The sequence below is a fragment of the Eriocheir sinensis genome, chromosome 29 (assembly GCF_024679095.1).
Source record: "Eriocheir sinensis breed Jianghai 21 chromosome 29, ASM2467909v1, whole genome shotgun sequence".
Classification (NCBI taxonomy): domain Eukaryota; kingdom Metazoa; phylum Arthropoda; class Malacostraca; order Decapoda; family Varunidae; genus Eriocheir; species Eriocheir sinensis.
Window position 1 is genome coordinate 8,036,681 of NC_066537.1, and position 22,500 is coordinate 8,059,180.

Here is a 22,500-nt window from a genome sequence, read left to right on the forward strand (position 1 = left end):
AAAAAAGAAAAAAAAGAAAGAAAAAGAAAGAGAGACTTATGGGATTAAACACAATGTGAAAAGTCCCTGAGATTTATGCGTTCACATGTCCGGAGTGACCAACGGCAGCCCATATTTTGCGGCGGTAAATCTCTCCTCACGAACTACATCACTTGAGAGGCGCCCGGCACGGAATAATGATGAGAGATAAACATCCGCCCATAAACATCTCCCTGGTAGAATTCATTTACGACTCTGATGTTTTAACGCGAGAGAAACATCAGCCAATTATCGCGCGTCGCCTCCCCCACCCTACGACGCCAAGCCCGGGGGAGGGGAGGGGAGGAGAAGAGGGAGGAAGAGAGGGAAGGAAGGGAGGGAGGAAGAGAGACGGAGGGAAAGGAGATAGCGGGGGTGAGGAAAAAAAGGGAGGGAGGAAGGGAGAAAGGAAGGAAGAGGGGGAGAAAGGAAGGGAGAGGGGGGAGTGATGAAGGGAAGGGAAGGGCAGGAAGGGAGAGGGGGGGGGAGGGGAAGAGGGAGGAAGAGAGGGAAGGAAGGGAGGGAGGAAGAGAGACGGAGGGAAAGGAGAGATAGCGGGGGTGAGGAAAAAAAGGGAGGGAGGAAGGGAAGGAAGGAGGGAGGGAGAAAGGAAGGAAGAGGGGGAGAAAGGAAGGGAGAGGGGGGAGGGAGAGAAGAAGGGAAGGGGAGGGCAGGAAGGGAGAGGGACGTGAGAGATGACAGCCTCGCACACACACACACACACACACACACATACACACACACACACACACACACACACACACACACACACACACACACTCTGGGCAAGTACCTACTGGCAGGATCTATTGACTTGGTTTGTGGGCGTCTCCTTGACCTCCTCCACTCCCGAAATTGACCTCTCTTTTTGGCCACTCCTTTGACCTCTATTCAGGAGCAGTAAGTAGCGGGCTTTTTTTTATAATATTTTTCTTTTCGCCCTTGAACTATCTACTCAGCTGTAAAGAGAGAGAGAGAGAGAGAGAGAGAGAGAGAGAGAGAGAGAGAGAGAGAGAGAGAGAGAGAGAGAGAGAGAGAGAGAGAGAGAGAGAGAGAGAGAGAGAGAGAGAGAGAGAGAGAGAGAGAGAGAGAGAGAGAAATAACCCGATGGACAGGGTCAGCTTCTGGGTAGCATTCCACGTTCCCGTCTAGCCGGAGTTGGCGTTGACGGACTATGCAGGTAATCTATGTCGAATCAGTCTCACGGAGTAGACACCGGTTTGACACTTATTCCAGGGGTGAGGGGGTGAGGAAGAAAGGGAGAAAGGAAGGGAAGGAGTGAGGGAGGGAGAGGGGGAGAGAGAGGGGGGGAGGGGGAGGAGAAGGGGAAGGGAGAGGGAGGGAGGGAGAGGAGCATTCTGTGTAGACATTTATTACCAAGGGCATCAGTCCGCCTCTCCACATCCCTGTTTAGTGGCCATGTCTCACAGCCACTCTGAATTCATTTACGGTTCTGAAATCAATAAAAAAAAAAAAAAAAAAAAAAAAATTCCTGATCGAACTGTTTTTTTTTTCCTTTTTTGCTTTTTTTTTTTTGCACCGAATATTATCGAGTATCAGAAACTAATCAATAAAAAAAATGCGTGCACTTTTCTTTTTTTCTTTTATTTCAGTTTTTCTTTTTCTTTTTTCTTCTTTTTTCTTTGCTATTTTTCTTTTTTTTTGTATCGTATATTAGCAAGTGTCACAAAACCAGGTCAACACAATAAAAAGAAGGCAATTATCAGGCGCGCTTTAATTTTTTCTTTCCTTCTTCCCTTTTTCCTTTCTTTCTTTTTTTTAACCATTTTTTTTTGCCCTGTATATTACCAAGCGTCACAAAATCAGGTCAACACAATAAAAAAAAGACAATTATCAGGCGCACTTTTATTTTTTGATTCTCTCGTTTGTCTTTCTTTTTTTTCTTTTTTAGTTATATTTTTTCCCCTCCGTACATTAGCGAGTCACAAAATCACGTCGACACAATAAATAGAAACCTCCCAGCGCACTTTTTTCCTTTCCTTTCATTTTTTATTTCTTTTTTTTTCAATATTTTTTTTCCCCCGTATATTAGCCTGTGTCACAAAACCGGGTAAACGCAATGGAGGGTCGTTCACGCGCCTCTTCATTTTAATTATCGCTCTACGCACAACCACGGCCGCCTCATTTAACCTTGGACACCTGTGATGCCAAATACCTGAGTCACGGCCAATAGCGAATCATTAACAAAATCACTAATTTAGCTGTACAAAGCCAGGTAATGGAAGGAGGGAGGGAGGGGAAGAGGGAGGGGAAGAGGGCGGAAGAGAGGGAAGGGAGGGAGGGGAAGAGGGAAGAGAGGGAAGGGAGGGAGGAAGAGAGAGGAGGAAAGGAGGAGGAAAAAGGGAGGGAGGGAGAGAGAAGGGAGAGGGGAGAGAGAGGGGGAGGGGAAGAGGAAGAAGAAGGAAGGAGGGAGGAAGAGAGAGGGAGGGAAAGGAGGATAGAGGGGGTGAGGAAAAAAGGGAGGGAGAAAAGGAAGTGAGGGAGGGAGAGAGGAAGGGAGAGGGGGAGAGAGGGAAGGGAGGGAAGGGAAGAGGGAAGACAGGGAAGGGAGGGAGGAAGAGAGAGGGAGGGAAAGGAGGGATAGAGGGGGTGAGGAAAAAAGGGAGGGAGGAAAGGAAGAAGTGAGGGAGGGAGAGAGGAAGGGAGAGGGGGGGAGAGAGAGAGGGGGGAGGGAGGGAGAAAGGAAGGGAGAGGGAGGGAAGGAGAGGGACGTGAGGGGATGACAGCTTCGGACACACACACACACACACACACACACACACACACAGACACACACACACACACACCATAAGCCTGTGCATACGAGAGAGGGAATTAAGTGGACGGAAAAGCAGGAGGAGGAGGAGGAGGAGGAGAAGTAAGTGGAATAAGGTAAAAGAGAAGGAGGAATAGGAGGGTAAAAGAGGAGAGGAATAATGAAGAAAAGATGAGACAGTATAAGAGGAGGAGGAGTAAAAAAAAAAAAAAGGAAGAGGAGGAGGAAGAGGAAGAAGGAGTAAGAGAAGAATGAAGGGTAACAGAAAAGAGAGGAAAAAAGAAGAAAAACACATATAACCAGAAGTGTGAGACGAAGAAGAAGAGGAGGAGGAGGAAGAAGAAGAGTAGGGTGAGGAGGGGAGGCAGCATCACCCACCTGGCAGTAGTGTGGGGCGTGCGGGGGGGCGGCGGGGGGCGTGGAGGGGTCGACCAGCTCCATGTTGTAGAGCCAGGGCAGGAGGTAGTGGAGCAGGAGTTGGCGGACGGCACAGCGCGCGGTCTGCAGTCTGTAGCTCACCTCTGCCGGGGGGAGAGAGAACACAGGGAGAGTTAGTTATAGGGAAATATGCTCGCCAATTTGTACGCGTCACTCCTAATCGTACGCGTGAGGGCAAGAAACAGACATGGAAAAGTTGAAATGACAAAACACATATAGAAAGTAATTACACAGAACAAAATGACAAATGCAGAAGGTAGATTAAGGTACATGTTCGCCAATTTGTACGCGTCACTCCTAATCGTACGCGTCAGGGAGGGAAAGTTATCTGGAACACTGAAATGACAAAACAGAAACGCATGGTAGTTAGTTAAAGGCATATGTTCACCAATTTGTACGCGTCGTTCCTATTAGTACGCGGGAGAATATACAAACACAAGGTAGGTAAAGATATATACATTCGCCAATTTGTACGCGTGACTCCTAATCGTACGAATCAGGGAAAGAAATTAACTTGTAAGACTTGATAAAATAAATACATAAGGTAGCTAATTTGTACGCGTCTCTTCAAAACCCAAATAGTACGCGTGAAGGAGACATGGACATGGAAAACTAGGCTAACACAAGAACTGACAAAAGGAAAGCCCGTTCAGGATAGCAAGGCGACTAAGCTCCTCCCCCTTCTGTTCTTCCTTCTCCTCTTTCTTCGTCTTCCCTTTTTCAATAGTGCATGTTATTGGTTCATTTCAAGACCGACTTCTCTAAACTCCACCCCCTTCACCTTCTCCTCTTGCTTCGTCTTCCAGTTTTCAATAATGCATGTTATTGGTTCATTTCAAGGCTGACTTCAATAACCCCTCAACGTGCTCCTCCTGACGGGTCCGGTTGATCGCTCTGAGAGATAAGACCCTACTCTATATCCTCGTACACACACACACACACACACACACACACACACACACACACACACACACACACACGTACAGAGGAGAGATTAAGGACGAGGTAGGGACGTAGGGAAGAGGTTGATGGGATGGAAAATGGGTTTGCTAACAGAGGGAGAGGAGGAGACAGTTAAGCCAGGAAGCCAGTGTCCCCTCCTCTAGTCAAACTCTCTCTCTCTCTCTCTCTCTCTCTCTCTCTCTCTCTCTTGTGGCCTTGGTGGTGGAGAGGGGAGATAGAGAGGGGAGAGAAGGGGAGATAGGAGACTAAACCACGTAACCTTCCCCTCTTCCCTCTCTCCATCATCTTCCCGAAGGCTAATTCTGTGTGTGTGTGTGTGTGTGTGTGTGTGTGTGTGTGTGTGTGTGTTTAAATCATTACCGTATATAGTTTTCTTCCTCTAACGCCCTACATAACATTAGCCTCAGTTATTATTGTTAGTAGTACACATGATTAACTAGTATTTATAAGTAGTTGCTTTATTAACATCACAACGGCCATGGAAGGTAGAGGATAATTGCCCTTCTTACTATAATCCCTATTTAAGCTAATGAGGTCGAGTACTAATTAATTGTGACGATAAATTCCTGGACGTGGCGTGGGAGTGACTTCAGATAACAATGATAAATGAATATGATAAGATTTGGTGAAGAGAAAACGAAAGAAAAGAAAGTATGTCTTGAGGTCGAGTATTAATTAGTTGTGACGATAAATTCCTGGATGTGGCGTGGGAGTGACTTCAGATAACAATGATAAATGAATATGATAAGATTTGGTGAAGAGAAATCGAAAGAAAAGAAAGTATGTCTTGAGGTCGAGTATTAATTAGTTGTGACGATAAATTCCTGGATGTGGGAGTGACTTCAGATAACAATGATAAATGAATATGATAAAGATTTGGTGAAGAGAAACGAAAGAAAAGAAAGTATGTCTTGAGGTCGAGTACTAATTAGTTGTGACGATAAATTCTTCGTGGCGTGGGAGTGACTTCAGATAACAATGATAAATGAATATGATAAGATTTGGTGAAGAGAAAACGAAAGAAAAGAAAGTATGTCTTGAGGTCGAGTATTAATTAGTTGTGACGATAAATTCCTGGATGTGGCGTGGGAGTGACTTCAGATAACAATGATAAATGAATATGATAAAGATTTGGTGAAGAGAAAACGAAAGAAAAGAAAGTATGTCTTGAGGTCGAGTACTAATTAGTTGTGACGATAAATTCCTGGACGTGACGTGGGAGTGACTTCAGATAATAATGATAAATGAATATGATAAGATTTTGTGAAGAGAAGACGAAAGAAGAGAGAGTATGTTTTTTTTTATTGTTTATTGATCATTATAATATTCTTTTCTTCTCGTTCTTCTTTTTCTTCTTCGTTCGTCTGTGAGATAAAGATTAGGAATGCAAGAGAGAAGCCAAGAAGTATGTTATTTTGTCCATGGATCATTATAATATTTTTCTTCTTCTTTTTCTTCTTCGTTCGTCTGTGTGATAAAGATTAGGAGTGAAAGAGAGAAGGCAAAAAGTATGTTATTTTGTCCATGGATCATTATAATATTTTTCTTCTTCTTTTTCTTCTTCGTTCGTCTGTGTGATAAAGATTAGGAGTGAAAGAGAGAAGGCAAGAAGTGTTATTTTGTCTATGGATCATTATAATATTTTTCTTCTCCTTCTTTTTCTTCTACGTTCGTCTTTCTAGTCTAATAATAAAAATAAAGAATGTGATAAAGATTAGGAGTGAAAGAGAGAAGGCAAAAAGTATGTTATTTTGTCTATGGATCATTATAATATTTTTCTTATCCTTCTTTTTCTTCTACTAGACTAGAGGACTTACACAACGGTTTTCCTTTACGCTATTCTTTCCTTCTAACGGGTCCTCTTTACCTGATTTGCTGCCCCGATCATGAAAATATACTTCTTTCCTGAATTCCTCTTTCCCTTAAACATGGCTTATTGTGCTACGGGAAACTGAGGGCTTATAAAACGCCTTCCCTTCGTATTATTCTTCCTTTTCAACGGGTCCTCTTTATCTGTTTTGCTGCCCCGATCATTAAAATATACTTCTTCTTTTCTGTATTCCTCTTTCCTAGACTTGTTATGGCTTATTGTGCTACGGGAAACTCAGGACTTACACAATGCTTTCCCTTCACATTATTCTTCCTTTTCAACGGGTCCTCTTTATCTGTTTTGCTGCCCCGATCATTAAAATATACTTCTTCTTTTCTGTATTCCTCTTTCCTAAACTTGTTATGACTTCTTGTACTACTGGACACTAAGGGACTTTTTTCATTTTTCTTCTATCGATCTTTATAATGTACTTCCTTTTCTCTTTTTCTTCTCCTCCTCCTCCTCCTCCTCCTGCAACGCTTCTCCCTCACATCATTCTTCCTTTTTAACGAGTTCTCTTTACACTCTTTGAACAGGCTACTCAACTCCACTTACACTAAACAAATCATGGGTTCTCGTACTACGGGAAACACTTGACTTTTACAACCCTTTTCCTTCACAAGTATTCTCAGGGAAGGAAATAAGAAAGCAAGATAAGGAAAATACATAAAGTTAAAGGAAAATAATGTAAATACCGGTAGAAGAACAAGAACAAGAAGTATATTTAGAAGGTGAAATAGGAGATGAAATAAAAGAAGAAGAAGAAGAAGAAGAAGAACTAGAACAAGAAGTATATTTAGAATGTGAAACAGTAGATGAAATAAAAAAGAAGAAAAAGAAAAAGAAGAAGAAGAAGAGGAAGAAGAACTAGAACAAGAACAAGTACATTTAGAAGGTGAAACAGAAGATAAAAATTAATAAAAGAAGAAGAAGAAGAAGAGCTACGCGTGGCCTCAATGCTCCTCTCCGACACATGGGCCCCTGAGTCTGTGGGGAGCGCGTATTTTTTTTTATAGTAAGTACAACGGGATGGACAGTAAACCCCCCGCCATCACGTAGTCTGTCTGTCCGTGGCTTAACCTTTCTCTTCCTACTGTCATTCTCTTTCCAGTAAGAGGCTCAAAAACAATTATTCAGGAGGGTGTGTTTTTTTTAAGTTTGTTTCTCTATATTTTTCTCTCTCTTTCCAGCGTCGTGGTAACCTAATAAGGGTGTGTTTTAAAGGTCGGCCGAGTGCGCCAAGACAACGGGGATTTTATTAATTATTTAGTTGTTAGTCTGTTGTTTGTGTTAGAGGAAGGATGGATGGTGATTGTAATTGTTGTTGTAGTTGTTGTTCTCTGGGAAGTAAATAAAGTAAAATGAGATTAATGAAGAAATAGTAAAAAATGATAATAATAATAATAATAATAATAATAATAATAATAATAATAATAATAAGTGGAAGAACAAAACAAGAAGTAGATTTAGAAGAAGGTGAAGTAAATTTTTTTCATCCATATTTGTTTCCTTTTTTCCAACTTGCTTTTTTTACCTTTTCTGTGTTTTTTTATAATGTTTTTTTTTGCTTGTGATGGTTTCTTTCATTGTATTAGCTATCGTTGTTATTATTCTTCATTTCTTATTTGTTTTCTATTTTCCGACTTTCTTTTTTTTACCTTTTCCGTTTTTTTATAATGATTTTTTTTGCTTGTGATGGTTTCTTTCATTGTATTAGCCATCATTGTTATTATTCTTCATTTTTTATGTGTTTTCTATTTTCCAACTTGTTCTTTACTTTTATTTTTTTTGTTTATAGATTTTTTTTTACTTATGGTTGTTTCTTATTTTCATTCAATCATTATCATTATTACTGTTATTAATCATACGTTTATTTTTTTGTTCTAACTTATTCTCTATCTCTCTTTTCTTCTTCCTTTCTGATTTTTATTTTATTTTATTTTTGTTTGTGCTTTCAATGATACATGTAGATTAAAATTTTCACTAATTAAGAAAAAAAAGTCTTGTTTTCATTACTATTTTCCTCCTTAATCATCTTAATTTTATTATTATTATTCATATTCTTCTCTCATTATCATATCATTACCGTCATTATCCTCCTCCTCCTTATCATCATCATCATTACTATCTGCAGGGGAGTCTTATAAAAAATCGGAGGTGAACGCCCTGAAGGAGGAGTTTCTGGACGAGGGAATAATTAAGGCAATTAATTAATTACTAAACTCACGGAAGCCAAGAAAGAAAAAAAATAAAGGTGGTGAGCGCTTGGTAGTAATATAAGTCTTGCGTGTCACGAGCTAATATATTGTTCCTTTCCTTATAGCCAACCCAGAGTGATGGAGTGTTCCGCTAGCCTAATTTTCAACTTTCTTCTATAATTATATAATCTATCGTCTTTAACTATCTTCCAACTGTCTTCTTTTAACTATTATGTTATTATTATGTTTATTAGTTTCGGTTTTATTATATTTTCAGCTGCTGTTATTTTTATCAAACTTATTTCTTCACTTATTATTCAAACTCTTTTCTTTTTCCTATTATTTTCTCATTCTTTTATTAGTTTTTGTTTATAAGATTTTCAATTATTATCTAGATTTTCCTCATTTACTATATAAACCCTTCAATTATTCCATTCCTCTATTTTATTTTCTCTATTTTATTCTATTTTCAACTATAATCATTTCAACTTATGAAACTCTCCTCTTCAACTACTAACTATCCCACTCATTACTTATTTAAAACAACACTATTGCCTATAACAACACTAATTACCAAAACCTGTAATCAGTAACTTCATGGGAACATCAATAATACATAAAAAAAAAACACCCACATAAAAAGAAAACCATATGACCACTGAAAACAAAGGAAACAAAAGAGCATCAACACAAACACACACACACACACACACACACCTAAACACCATCATCATCATCATCACCATCACCACCTCTATAATATATACTTTGTTTACTCACTCGCTTCACTGACCTTTTAAATGGTTTGATATATTTGCGGACCATAATATTTGCCAGCACGTAGCCTGAATAAAAACCTTTCCATAATTCATTCCCGTGTTTGTGAACCTAATGAGACGAAGTGAAAAGTGTGGTCAGTCAACTTATGAATGTATGTGTGTATGTGCGTGTATGTGTGAATAAGTCTACGGATACATCATGACACTTTTCACTTAGTAATAGTAATGATAGTAGTAGGCTAAAAAAAGTAAAAAAGTAGTTGGCTTTCTAATACTTTTTTCCTTTGTAATACTATTTAATCCGTTCTTTGTAATATTATTCGCAATCTGTCCTGTTTTTTTTCTTTTTCTTTCCTCTCTGAAGCCTCGTGGAAGTGACGTTCGTTAATAATTAGATAAAGATTTGCATTCGCTACATAATGACTAGGCTAAGGGTGAATCTGCTCTCTCTCTCTCTCTCTCTCTCTCTCTCTCTCTCTCTCCAGCTATCTATCTATCTATCTATCTATTCACCCATCTATATCTAATTATCCAGCAAATTGTCTATGTATCACTATCTATCAATCTATCTACCTATCTATCTATCTGTCCTTATAGTCTCTCCCTCTATCTATCTATTCATCCATCTATATCTAAACATCAAGCTAATCGTCTATGCATCTCTATCTATCAATCTGTCTATCTACCTGTGCTTCGCCTCATCTGCCACTCCTTCCCCTCATAAAACTACCCGCTCAACCCTTACCGGGGCCTTCCTGGGGGCAAAACAAAGGGTATTCGACCTACTTAAGCTAATTAATACTCTGTTTTTGTCTCTCTCTCTCTCTCTCTCTCTCTCTCTCTCTCTCTCTCTCTCTCTCTCTCTCTCTCATATACTTTTTTTTATCTTCTTTCCTCTCCACTTTGATCCTTTGACCCTCCTCCTCCTCCTCGTCCTCCTCAACCCGAAAAAGTTCTTCCCGTATATAAGAACCAAAAAGAAGACAAAAAGCAATATCGGTCTAAACACACAAACAAACACTGAAAAACAAAACACACACACACACACGCTCCCTAGCAATCACGAGTCCAGTACATGATCAGACCGTGGCCGAGTAACCTACCTGAGAACATGGGCATGGTGAGCTCTGGGTGTAGGTGCGCCAACTGCTTCGAGAGGTAGAGCTGCGAGCGAGAGTACGTCGACGAGAGAAGCACATCCAGGGTGGAGGATTCGCGGTGCTCTGGGAGGGGAGAGAGAGAGAGAGAGGGACGTGAGAGAGATGGCTGTGGTGGTGATGGTGGTGGTGGCAGTTGTGGTAGTGAAGATTGTGATAGTTATGGTGGTAATAGTTGTTGTTAGTGGCTGTTTAGAGGTCTTAAAGTTAACTCTAATTTCAGTGATAGTCTTAGTATTAGTAGTAAAAGTAGTGGTAGTAATAGAAGAAGAGGAAAAAGAAGAAGAAGAAGAAGAAGAAGAAGAGGCAGAAGTAAGAGTAGATGTGAAGAAGAAAGAAAGAAAAAAAGAAAGAAAGAAGAGGAAGAAAAAAGAAAAAAAAGAAAGAAGAAACAGAAGAAACAAGAAAAAAGAAAAAGAAACAATAACAAGAAGAATAAGAAGAGCAAGAAGAAGAAAAAGAAGAAACGAAGAAAAAAAAAAGTAATAGTAGATGTAGTAGTAGTAGTAGTAGTAGTAGTAAGAGCAGCAGCAGCAGCAGTAGTAGTAATAGTAGTAGTAGTAGCAGCAATAATAGCCACAAAAACAATAAAGCGAACTTCTACAATCTAATTACTACCCCGCGGGACATAACTTTCTTAATTACCCAAATGTGGCTTTGTAATTTTTCCCAGGCAGCCCAGGAAGTTAGTGTGTTTTAGTGTTTTACGTGTTCGAATAGCTCCTGGATTAGAGGGGGAGGCTTCTGAAAAGGTCACCCCTCTCAAGCCAAACTTTTCACTCCCTCCCTTCCTCCCTTCCTTAGCGATGTAATAAAAAATCCAAACCACTCGCATATTCATACAACCTTAAACTGTTTTGATCTCAATGTCTCCGTAACAGTTTGTGCATAAAAAGGTTGGGGATTAAGGAAGAGCGAAAAGAAAAGAATAGTGGAGGAGTAATAGTAATAGTAATAGTAGTAGTATTAATAGGAGAAGAAAAAAGAAGAAGAAGAAGAAAAAGAAGAAGAGGCGGAAGCAACTCAAGGTCAAACAAAAAAATATGCGAGAAAAGAAAGAAAAAAGCCCGCTAATCACTGCTCGTATAAAAGAGTGGGCAAAAGAGAGGTCAATTTCGGATGGAAGATAGAAGTAAGAAGAGTAAAAACACGTAAAAAATAAGGAAATAAGGAGGAAAAAGATAAAAAAAATAACGATAAGAAGGAAAAGAAAGACCTATACATTCCTCTTCCCTGACACACAAAAAGAAATAAAGATGAAGAAAAAGGAGACGAAGAAAAAGATGAAGAAATTGAAGATGAAGAAAAATGAGATGAAGAAAATAAAGATGAAAATGAAGATGAAGAAATTGAAGATGAAGAAAAATGAGATGAAGAAAATGAAGATAAAGAAAAAAATGAAGAAATTGAAGATGAAGAAAAATGAGATGAAGAAAATGAAGATGAAGAAAAAGATGAAGAAATTGAAGATGAAGAAAAATGAGATGAAGAAAAAGATGAAGAAATTGAAGATGAAGAAAAATGAGATGAAGAAAATGAAGAAAGATAAGAAAATAATAATACAAAGGAAGAAAATCAAAACATATGTACAACCCACAAAAAAAGGAAAGGAGAAAGAGAGAAAAAAAGATATGGAGGAGAAAAATAACAACCTATGCACATCCACACACAAAAAAAAGTAAGGAAAGAAGGAAAGAAATAGAAAAAAAGGGAGAATAAAAACAAACAATACGAGAAAAGAGAAAAGGACTATGCACCCCTCTCCCCTCCCCCTTCCACGCGTTCCAACTCTCCCCCCTCTCCCCTGTCCCCCACACACACAAAGGGGAGAGTATGGACAAAGGTTACTAGCAATCCCCCATCTCTCTCTCTCTCTCTCTCTCTCTCTCTCTCTCTCTCGCTCTTCTTTTCGTTTTTTTTTTCTTCCATAGACTAATATTTCTTTTTTTCCCTCTTCCTTTATCTCACTTTTACTCTCTCTCTCTCTCTCTCTCTCTCTCTCTATGGTAAGCTAAGCCTGACCTTACAGAATACGCTATAGAAAACAACGCACCATACAACGTTAAATGGAGCGTAAAAAAGTTTGTGTGAGTGTGTGAACGAAAGGCTGATGATGGTGATGATGATGGTGGTGGTGGTGGTGGTGGTGGTGATGGTGGTGGTGGAGGTGCTCGCCAACAATATATATATGAGAGCTTATTCAACAAAGGCCCGCGCACAAATGTTATTACTAATCACATGTGCCCTAAATTAACGAGCGGGGCTGTATTTGCTTCTTTGTTAGTGAATGTGTGTATGTATGTATGTATGTATGTATGTGTGTGTGTGTGGGGGGGTGGGGGTGGGGGTGGGGGGGTGGAGGGAAGGGGTGTACAGGCCTTTCTTTCGTTTTTTTTTTTATTTCTCTCCCTTTTCTCTTTTATTTTCCGCCTTTTATCGTTTTTCTCATTCCTTCCTCCTTTCTTTCCTTTAGTATGTATGTATATATGTATGTATGTATGAATGTATGTATGTATGTATGTTCGTCTGTCTCTCTTTCTCTCTGTTGGTTTGTGTCTGTGTTTCTGTTTGTCTGTCTGTCTGTCTCTTTGTCTGACTCTATCTCTGTCTATTTGTCTGTCTGCGCTCATCCATCTCCTGTTTACCTGTCAGTGTTTCTGTGTCTATCTGTCTTTTCATACGTCTATTTTTTTTGTTTATGTCTGTCTGTCTGTCTATTTCTGCCTCTGTAACTGATCTTCTTTCTTTCTTTCTTTCTTTCTTTGTCTGTCTGTGTCTGTCTGTCTTTATATAGGTCTATTTTTGTTTTGTTTCTGTCTGTCTGTCTGAGTTATTTCTGCCTCTGTAAATGATCTTTCTTTCTTTCTTTCTTTCTTTCTGTCTCTATCTGTGTTTCTACGTCACCTAGTCTCCCTCCCTCTCCTCCCCCACTCCCTCTCGCCTGCTCATGACACGGAAAAAATGGCCAATTATTATCAGTTTTCATCGCGGGAATATTGTTGCATCGCGCTGCGTAACTTGCACACTCTGTTTGCCGCCGCCCGCTGCCGCTGCTCGGGTGGGTGCGTGGATAGCGGGGGATGACGTCAGAGAGAGCCTGTAACGGTGTGCTAAATATGTAAGCAGAATGGGATTTTTTCTTTTATTTTACTATACGATGATGATGAGGATGAGGAAGATGTGAAGGTAGAGGAAAAGAGAATAGGATAAACATATTAAAAAGGAAAACAAAGAGGAGGCGTGGGGAGCGGGGGATGACGTCAGAAAGAGCTTGTCATGGTTTGCTAAATATGTAAGCAGAACGGAATTTTTCTATTAATTTACTATAAAATGACGATAATGATGATGATGAGGAAGAAGAGGATAACGATAGCCAGGAGGGGAGGGAGGGAGGGAGGGAGGGAAGGAAGGAGAGACAGAAGAGAGAGAATGAGGGAAGGGAAAGTATGAGTGGAAAAGGGAAGGAAGGGGGGAGAGTGAGGGAGAGAAGAAGGAAGAAAGGAGGGAAGGAATGACGAGAATGCATGAAAGGAGAGAGATGAGAGAAGAGAAAGGAAGGAAGAAAGAAAAGAAGGAAAAGTTAATAAGAATATGGTATGGAGGAAAAGAAGATGAAGAGAAGACAGGAGGAGGAGGAGGAGGAGGAAGAGTGAGTAAAAGATAAAGACGAAGTGTAGAATAAAGAAGAGGAGATAGGAGGAGGAGGAGGAGGAGGACGAAGAGGGGATAAAAGATGAAGAGGAAATGGAAAAAAAAGAGGTAGAGAAAGGAGAAGAAAAACTAGAACAATAGAGAGAGAGAGAGAGAGAGAGAGAGAGAGAGAGAGAGAGAGAGAGAGAGAGAGAGAGAGAGAGAGAGAGAGAGAGAGAGAGAACACGAAGAATGGTCACGCCAGGGCAATTTTGTGAACACGAGTGGGAAGAACAAACACAAACAAACACAAACAAACACAAACAAACAAACAAACTAACCCTGCCACCACAACACAGCCCCGATCTTGTGGCGAAGCGTATCTTGACGTGTGGGGAGAGAGGAAGGAAATGGATATGCCAGGAGAGAGAGAGAGAGAGAGAGAGAGAGAGAGAGAGAGAGAGAGAGAGAGAGAGAGAGAGAGAGAGAGAGAGAGAGAGAGAGAGAGAGAGAGAGAGAGAATGAGGGAAAGTGTTTGCGGAAGAGGGAAGAGAGGAAAGTGAGGGGAAAAAAGGAAAGAAGGACGAAAGTGTAAGAAAGGAGAGAGACGAAGGAAGAGAAAGGAAGGAAAGAAGAAGAAAAGAAAGAAGAGTTAATAAAAATAGGGAATGGAAGAAAAGAAGATAGGAAAGAAAAAATGGAGAGAGAGAGAGAGAGAGAGAGAGAGAGAGAGAGAGAGAGAGAGAGAGAGAGAGAGAGAGAGAGAGAGAGAGAGAGAGAGAGAGAGAGAGAGAGAGAGAGAGAGAGAGAGAGAGACAATCCGGCTCAGTTACGGAAGTTTGATATTCACTCCCTTTTTTCCTCCTTTTTCCTCCTCTTATTTTCCTTTTTCCCGGTAATGGAGACACTTTGACCACGGACCTTTTCTTTTTTTTTTTCCCTTTTTTAAGTAAAAAAAAAAAAAGTATGTCTGCCTTCACCTTGATATAATAAAAAGTGGAATTGTATGAAGTTAAAAGCTGCAATTAAAAGTGTTAAAAGTAGTGATGATGAAATATGTAACAGGTAGTGGTAGAGGTAGTGGTAGTAGTAGTAGTAGTAGTAGTAGTAGTAATAGTAGTAGGAGTAGTGTTGGTTGTGGTGATAAAAGTAGTAGTATAAATAGTGGTAGTAAAATTAGCTGTAGTAGTATCAGTAGTAGTAGTAGTAGTAGTAGTAGTAGTAGTAGTAGTAATAGTAGTAGGAGTAGTGTTGGTTGTGGTGATAAAAGTAGTAGCATAAATAGTGGTAGTAGTGGTAGTAAAATTAGCTGTAGTAGTATCAGTAGTAGTAGTAGTAGTAGTAATAGTAGTAGTAATAATAGTAGTAGTAGTAGTAGTAGTAGTAGCAAAATTATCTATCTTTTGCAGGAAGAAAAGAAGAAAATTAAGAAAGGCAAGAAGATAAATAAAGAAAATGAAGAAAAGAACTATGAAAATGAATAAGGAAAGAGAAGAAAATATAAAATGAAGAAAGAAGAAGAAAAATGAAGAATAGAGAAAAAAAGAAAAAGACGAAAGATAAACAGAAGAAAAGAACACAAGGACGACCAGGAAGAGGAAGAGGAAGCAAGATAAGAAGAGGGTCATGAACAAAAAAAAAAAAAAACAAAAAAACACAACGAAAACAAGAACACCAACAAAAAAATCATCATCATCATCACCATCATCATCCACCCATCACCATCTACTCCCCTCCCCCACCCTCTTTCCTCCCTCCTCCAAACATCTCAGTGAAGGAGAGGTCACGAAGGACGAAGAGAATGGAGAGAAGGAGAGGAGTGAGTGAAGGAGAGGTCACGAAGGACGAAGAGAAAGGAGAGAAGGAGAGGAGGGAGGGAAGGAGAGAGGAAGGAATGGAGACTGGAATGTAGGTAGGAATGGACAGATGGAGGAAAGGAGAAAGAAGGAGGGAGAGAGCGAGAGAGAAAGAGAATGGGAGAGACTGAAGGAAAGAAGGAAGGAGGGAGAAAAGGAGAGGAGGAAATGAGGAATGGAGAGAAAGAGGAAGAGAGAAATGGAGAGTAGGGAGGAAAGAGAGATTAAAGGAGAGAAGAGAGAAAACGAGGAGGAGGAGGAAGAAGAGAGAAAACGAGGAGGAGGAGGAAGAAGAGAGAGAGGAGAGAGAGAGAGAGAGAGAGAGAGAGAGAGAGAGAGAGAGAGAGAGAGAGAGAGAGAGAGAGAGAGAGAGAGAGAGAGAGAGAGAGAGAGAGAGAGAGAGAGAGAGAGAGATAGAGAGAGCGCATTCCTTTTATTACAAGACTTACAATCAAAACTAATGGGAGGGAGGGAAGGAAAGAAGGAAGGAGGGAGAAATGGAGGAGGAAATGAGGAATGGAGAGAAAGAGGAAGAGAAAAAATGGAGAGAAGGGAGGAGAGAGAGAGACTAAAGGAGAGAAGAGGAAACGTGGAGGAAGAGGAAGAAGAGAGAGAAGGAAAGAGAGATGGAGAGAGGAGGGGGATAGAACAACAAGGAGGAAGAGAGAGAGAGAGAGAGAGAGAGAGAGAGAGAGAGAGAGAGAGAGAGAGAGAGAGAGAGAGAGAGAGAGAGAGAGAGAGAGAGAGAGAGAGAGAGACTTACAATCACAACTAAACTACTCTTATATAATCTTGATCTTTCCTCATCCCTCTTACTCCTCCTCTTTCTCCCTCTCCTTCTCTACTCCTCCTCCTCCCCCCATTCCCCTCCAGTTCTCTCCTCTTAAGAAGGGATACAGTATAGGGACGACCAAGACCAAGCTGATTAATTAGACCTGGGACTAATGACAACACGAGGAAGGAAGAATATATTAAGATACTTCCACCCCTGGCATCTTTTACTTCCAAAGGTCGAAAAGGAGGTCAGACGGGTTCTAATGAGTGTTTCTTTAGGTTCACTGTACAGAAGAAGGGCCACACTACCACCAGGGTCATAAAACTACCCCTGGAAATGCCCAAAACTCCTACGAACGCCTTATTTTAGTTTCATGGTACAGAGGAAGGGACACAATACCACCAGGGCCATAAAGCTACCCCTGGAAATGCCCAAAACTCCTACGAACGCCTTATTTTAGTTTCATGGTACAGAGGAAGGGTCACAATACCACCAGGGTCATAAAACTACCCCTGGAAATGCCCAAAACTCCTACGAACGCCTATTTTAGTTTCATGGTACAGAGGAAGGGCCACACTACCACCAGGATCATAAAACTACCCCTGGAAATGCCCAAAACTCCTACGAACGCCTTATTTTAGTTTCATGGTACAGAGGGTCAAACTACCACCAGGATCATAAAACTACCCCTGGAAATGGCCAAAACTCCTACGAACGCCTTATTTTAGTTTCATGGTACAGAGGAAGGGTCAAACTACCACCAGGGTCATAAAACTACCCCTGGAAATGCCCAAAACTCCTACGAACGCCTTATTTTAGTTTCATGGTACAGAGGAAGGGTCACAATACCACCAGGGTCATAAAACTACCCCTGGAAATGCCCAAAACTCCTACGAACGCCTTATTTTAGTTTCATGGTACAGAGGAAGGGTCACAATACCACCAGGGTCATAAAGCTACCCCTGGAAATGCCCAAAACTCCTACGAACGCCTTATTTTAGTTTCATGGTACAGAGGAAGGGTCAAACTACCACCAGGATCATAAAACTACCCCTGGAAATGCCCAAAACTCCTACGAACGCCTTATTTTAGTTTCATGGTACAGAGGAAGGGTCAAACTACCACCAGGGTCATAAAACTACCAGTGGAAATGCCCAAAACTCCTAGGAACGCCTTTTTTACTTTCATGGCACAGAAAAAGGGTCAAACTACCACCAGGGTCATAAAACTACCCCTGGAAATGCCCAAAACTCCTACGAACGCCTTTTTTACTTTCATGGCACAGAAAAAGGGTCAAACTACCACCAGGGTTATAAAACTACCAGTGGAAATGCCCAAAACTCCTACGAACGCCTTTTTTACTTTCATGGCACAGAAAAAGGGTCAAACTACCACCAGGGTCATAAAACTACCAGTGGAAATGCCCGAAACTCCTACGAAAGCCTTGTCTATAATGTGCGTCCTTGGGTGTCGAAATGTTTGAGAATATAGTAAGAGTTCACCGCCCTTACTTTTCAGGACCCGAGGGTTGAGTCAGGGAATAGTTAATGCCGGTTAAGACGATTAGAAAGAGAGGAAAGAAGTATTAATTAGAGTTATTAGACCATCATAGGGAACGAATGTAAAGAAAATGGGATATTATTTTTTGAGGGGTGGTTTATAAAGAGAAAAAATGGCAGTAGTGAACGGAATAATTGTAAAAAGGTATGACTGAAAATAAAAAGAAGTTGTGTAATAGATTGATAAAAAAAAAAAATATTGAGGGAACAAATAAAAATGGAAAAATGGAAAATGGAATATTATTTTTTGAGGGGTGGTTTATAAAGAGAAAAAATGGCAGTAGTGAACGGAATAATTGTAAAAATGTATGACTGAAAATAAAAGAAGTTGTGTAATAGATTGATAAAAAAAAAACTAAAATATTGAGGGAACGAATGTAAAGAAAATGGAATATAATTTTTGAGGGGTGGTTTGGAGAGGAGAAAAATGTGGTAGCGGTGAATGCAAAGGTTAAAAAAAAATATAATAACTGAAGATGAAAAGTTGAATGATAGTTTGATAAAAAGAACATAGACTTAGTATTGAGGGAACGAATGTAAAGAAAATGGGATATGTAGTTTTTGAGGGGTGGTTTAGATAAGAGAAATGTGTTAGTAGTGACAGTAATGCAGGTAAAAATATATAATAACTGAAAAATAAAAGTTGTATGATTGATAAAAAGAACACAGACTAAAATATTGAAGGAACGAATGTAAAGAAAATGGGATATGTAGTTTTTGAGGGGTGGTTTAGATATAAAAAAAATTGTAGTAGGGAATGAAATGAAAGTAAAAAACAATATAATAACTGAAGATGAAAAGTTGCATGATAGTTTGATAAAAAGAACATAGACTTAATATTGAAGGAACGAATGTAAAGAAAATGGGATATGTAGTTTTTGAGGGGTGGTTTAGATAAAAAAATTGTAGTAGGGAATGAAATGAAAGTAAAAAAACAATATAATAACTGAAAAATAAAAGTTGCATGATTGATAAAAAAGAAAATAGACTAGAATACTGAGGGAACGAATGTAAAGAAAATGGGATGATTCTAATTTTGAGGGGTGGTATTTATATAAGAGAAATAATGCAGTAGTGATGTAAAATGAATGTTAAAACGTTGTAACAGAAAATAATAATAAAAATGTACAATGAAATGAATAATAAAAAGATACAGACGAAAATATTAAACTGCAAGAACAAGTAAAAAATGTAATAATGAACTTAGAAGTGTTATAACTGAAAATAAAAGAGGTATAATATAGAATGATAAAAAAAGAAAACAGAGTAAAATATTAAACTGAAAAGAGAAGTAGAAAAAAAGCAGAAGTGAAAATAATGGTGAAAAAGTTGTTACTGATATAAATTAATCGAAGTAATTGCATGAAAATATATTGGAAAAGAGAAACTAGACTAAAAGATTAAACAGTGAAGACAAGAAAAATGTAATAATGAACTTAGAAGTTGTTACTGATATAAATTAATCGAAGTATAATATAGAATATATTGGAAAAAAGACACTAGACTAAAAGATTAAACAGTGAAGACAAGAAAAAATGTTGTAATGAATGTGTTGAAGGTGAAAAAGTTGTTACTGATATAAATTAATCGAAGTAATTGCATGAAAATATATTGGAAAAAGGACACTAGACTAAAAGATTAAACAGTGAAGACAAGAAAAAATGTTGTAATGAATGTGTTGAAGGTTAAAAAGTTGTTACTGATATAAATTAATCGAAGTAATTGCATGAAAATATATTGGAAAAAAGAAACTAGACTAAAAGATTAAACAGTGAAGACAAGAAAAAATGTTGTAATGAATGTGTTGAAGGTTAAAAAGTTGTTACTGATATAAATTAATCGAAGTAATTGCATGAAAAAAATACTGATAAAAAAACAAAATAAAATATAAAACTACAAAGACGAGAAAAAAAGACAGTAGTAATGAACGAAGTGAAAATTAAAAAGTTGTTAGTGATAAATTAATAGAAAGTTAAAAAGTTGTTACTGATATAAATTAATCGAAGTAATTGCATGAAAATGATAAAAAGAAAACAAACTAAAATATAAAACTACAAAGACGAGAAAAAAAAACAGTAGTAATGAACGAAGTGAAGATTAAAAAGTTGTTAGTGATAAATTAATAGAAAGTGAAAAAGTTGTTACTGATATAAATTAATCGAAGTAATTGCATGAAAAAAATACTGATAAAAAACAAAATAAAATATAAAACTATAAAGACGAGAAAAAAAGACTAATAATGAACGAAGTGAAAATTAAAAAGTGATAAATTAATAGAAAGTTAAAAAGTTGTTACTGATATAAATTAATCGAAGTAATTGCATGAAAATGATAAAAAGAAAACAAACTAAAATATAAAACTACAAAGACGAGAAAAAAAAAACAGTAGTAATGAACGAAGTGAAAATTAAAAAGTTGTTAGTGATAAATTAATAGAAAGTGAAAAAAAAGTTGTGATATAAATTAATCGAAGTAATTGCATGAAAAAAAATATATAAAAAGAAAAACTAAAATATAAAACTGCAAAGAGAAAAAAAAAACAGTAGTAATGAACGAAGTGAAGATTAAATTTGTTAGTGATAAATTAATAGAAACAATTCCATAGAAATATTCATAAAAAAAGAGGCAAATAAAAAGATGATATTGATGATTAAAGAGCTGCAAAAAAAAAATTTTTGAAAGAAAATGAAAAAAATAGATGTTAGTGATAAATTAATAAAAAGTTGCATAAGAAAAAGATTTGAAAAGTATAAAAGTAAAAAAAGTAAAGTATGAAAGGCAGAAATATAAAAAAAAGTACAAAAAAGTATAAAGCATAAAAATTAATAAAAAGGAGAAAAAATATTAGTGTAAAAAACTTGAAAATGAAAACGGAAACAGGACTTGATACAAACAGAAACAACAACAACAATAATAATTATAAATAACAACAACAACAACAACGTACAACATCCATTCTGTACGTGGAATCGAGAGTCGGATCAGAAAGCTTTAAAAAGGTTCTGATGCTTTACAGGAAAATAATACATGGATGGACGAATAGACAAAGGGGGGAAGATAAAGACAGATAAGACACAAGGGTAGATATATAGAAAAGGATACAGGTAAATAGATATAGATAGATAAATATGGAGGTAGAGAGAGGAAGATATAAAAAAGAAAGATGAAAAGACACATTAAGAAAGATCGACAGAGATATATAAAAGAAAGATGAAAAGACACATTAAGAAAGATCGACAGAGATATACAAAAAGATAGATAAAGGAAGGTAAGATAGATAAAAACAGATAGACAGATACAGATAAATAGATAGATAAACATAGTGAAGTAGTGAGTAGCGGGCTCTTTTTTCATTATTTTTTCCTTTTTTTTGCCCTTGAACTGTTTCCTCTACTGTAAAAAATAGAATGAGAATGAAAAATATGAAAGAAGTAAAAATAAAACAAAACGAATAATGATAATAATAATAATAATAATAATAATAATAATAATAATAATAATAAGCACTGTATACAAGACGATAATTAGAGGCACCTTACTTCACCTGGCTAACTTACACACTACCTGTCTCATTAGGAACAAGTTTTATTAACCTTATACCTTACCTGACTTTACTGACGCTGTATTCTAAGACACACACACACACATACATACATACATAACACTCTCTCTCTCTCTCTCTCTCTCCTTCCTTCTCTCCCTTTCTTCCTCCATCTTCCCTCTCCCTCCCTCTTTCCTTATTCTTCTTCCTCTTTATTCCCTCTCCCTTCCTTTCCTCCCTTCTTTCCTTCCCTTCCTCTCTCTCTTCTTTCTCGTTCCCTCCCTTCCTCTCAATTTCTCTCCCTTTCTCCATGTATCTTCCCTTTCCTCTCCTCCCTTCCCTCTTTATTTTCTCTCCCTCTCCCTCCCTCCTTTCTTTCCTTACCTTCCTCTCTCTCTTCTCTCCCTTTGTTCCTCCCTTCCTCTTTATCCTCCTACACTTTCTCCCTCAATCTTACCTTTCCTCTCCTTCCTCTATTTTCTCTCTCTCTCCCTCCCTTCCTTCTTTTCCTCCCTTTCCTGCTCCTACCAATCTTTCTTTTCTTCCTTGTTTGCCCTCTTTCCTTCCCTTCTCTTCCCATTACACACACACACACACACACACACAGACACGCCAGAGGAGAAGTAGCAATTAAGTGAAACGTGAAGCGAGAAATCCTTAGACTTTTCACGACGGATTTCTATCTCATTTTTTTTTTCCTTTATTTTTTTACTTATTCTCCTTGGTTAGTTGGTTCTAATGTTTTCCTTTGGGTTTTTTCTTGAGCTTAAACTTTTCTTCTCTTTTGTCTCCTGATCTTCCTTCTCTTATTCGTCCTTGCCATCTTCCTCCTTCGTCTTCTTCTTCTTCTTCTTCTTTTTCTTCTTCTTCTTTTTCTTCCTACTCGTCCTTGCCATCTTACACCTCTTCCTCCTACTGATCTTCTTCTTCTTCTTCTTTT

The 22,500-nt window shown here is 38.2% G+C and overlaps 1 protein-coding gene across 9 annotated transcripts in view; it reads right to left on the bottom strand.

Moving 5' to 3' along the window:
* LOC127004952 (protein furry-like) overlaps positions 1–22,500 on the bottom strand; it is a 160,651-nt gene that overhangs the window by 52,794 nt on the left and 85,357 nt on the right. For all 9 annotated transcript variants that reach the window (XM_050873260.1, XM_050873262.1, XM_050873254.1 and 6 more), the window contains 2 exons: positions 10,146–10,265; positions 3,173–3,315 (listed from right to left, as the gene is read on the bottom strand). In XM_050873260.1, the coding sequence (XP_050729217.1) occupies positions 3,173–3,315; positions 10,146–10,265 (263 nt within the window). The remainder of the gene's footprint in view (positions 1–3,172; positions 3,316–10,145; positions 10,266–22,500) is intronic.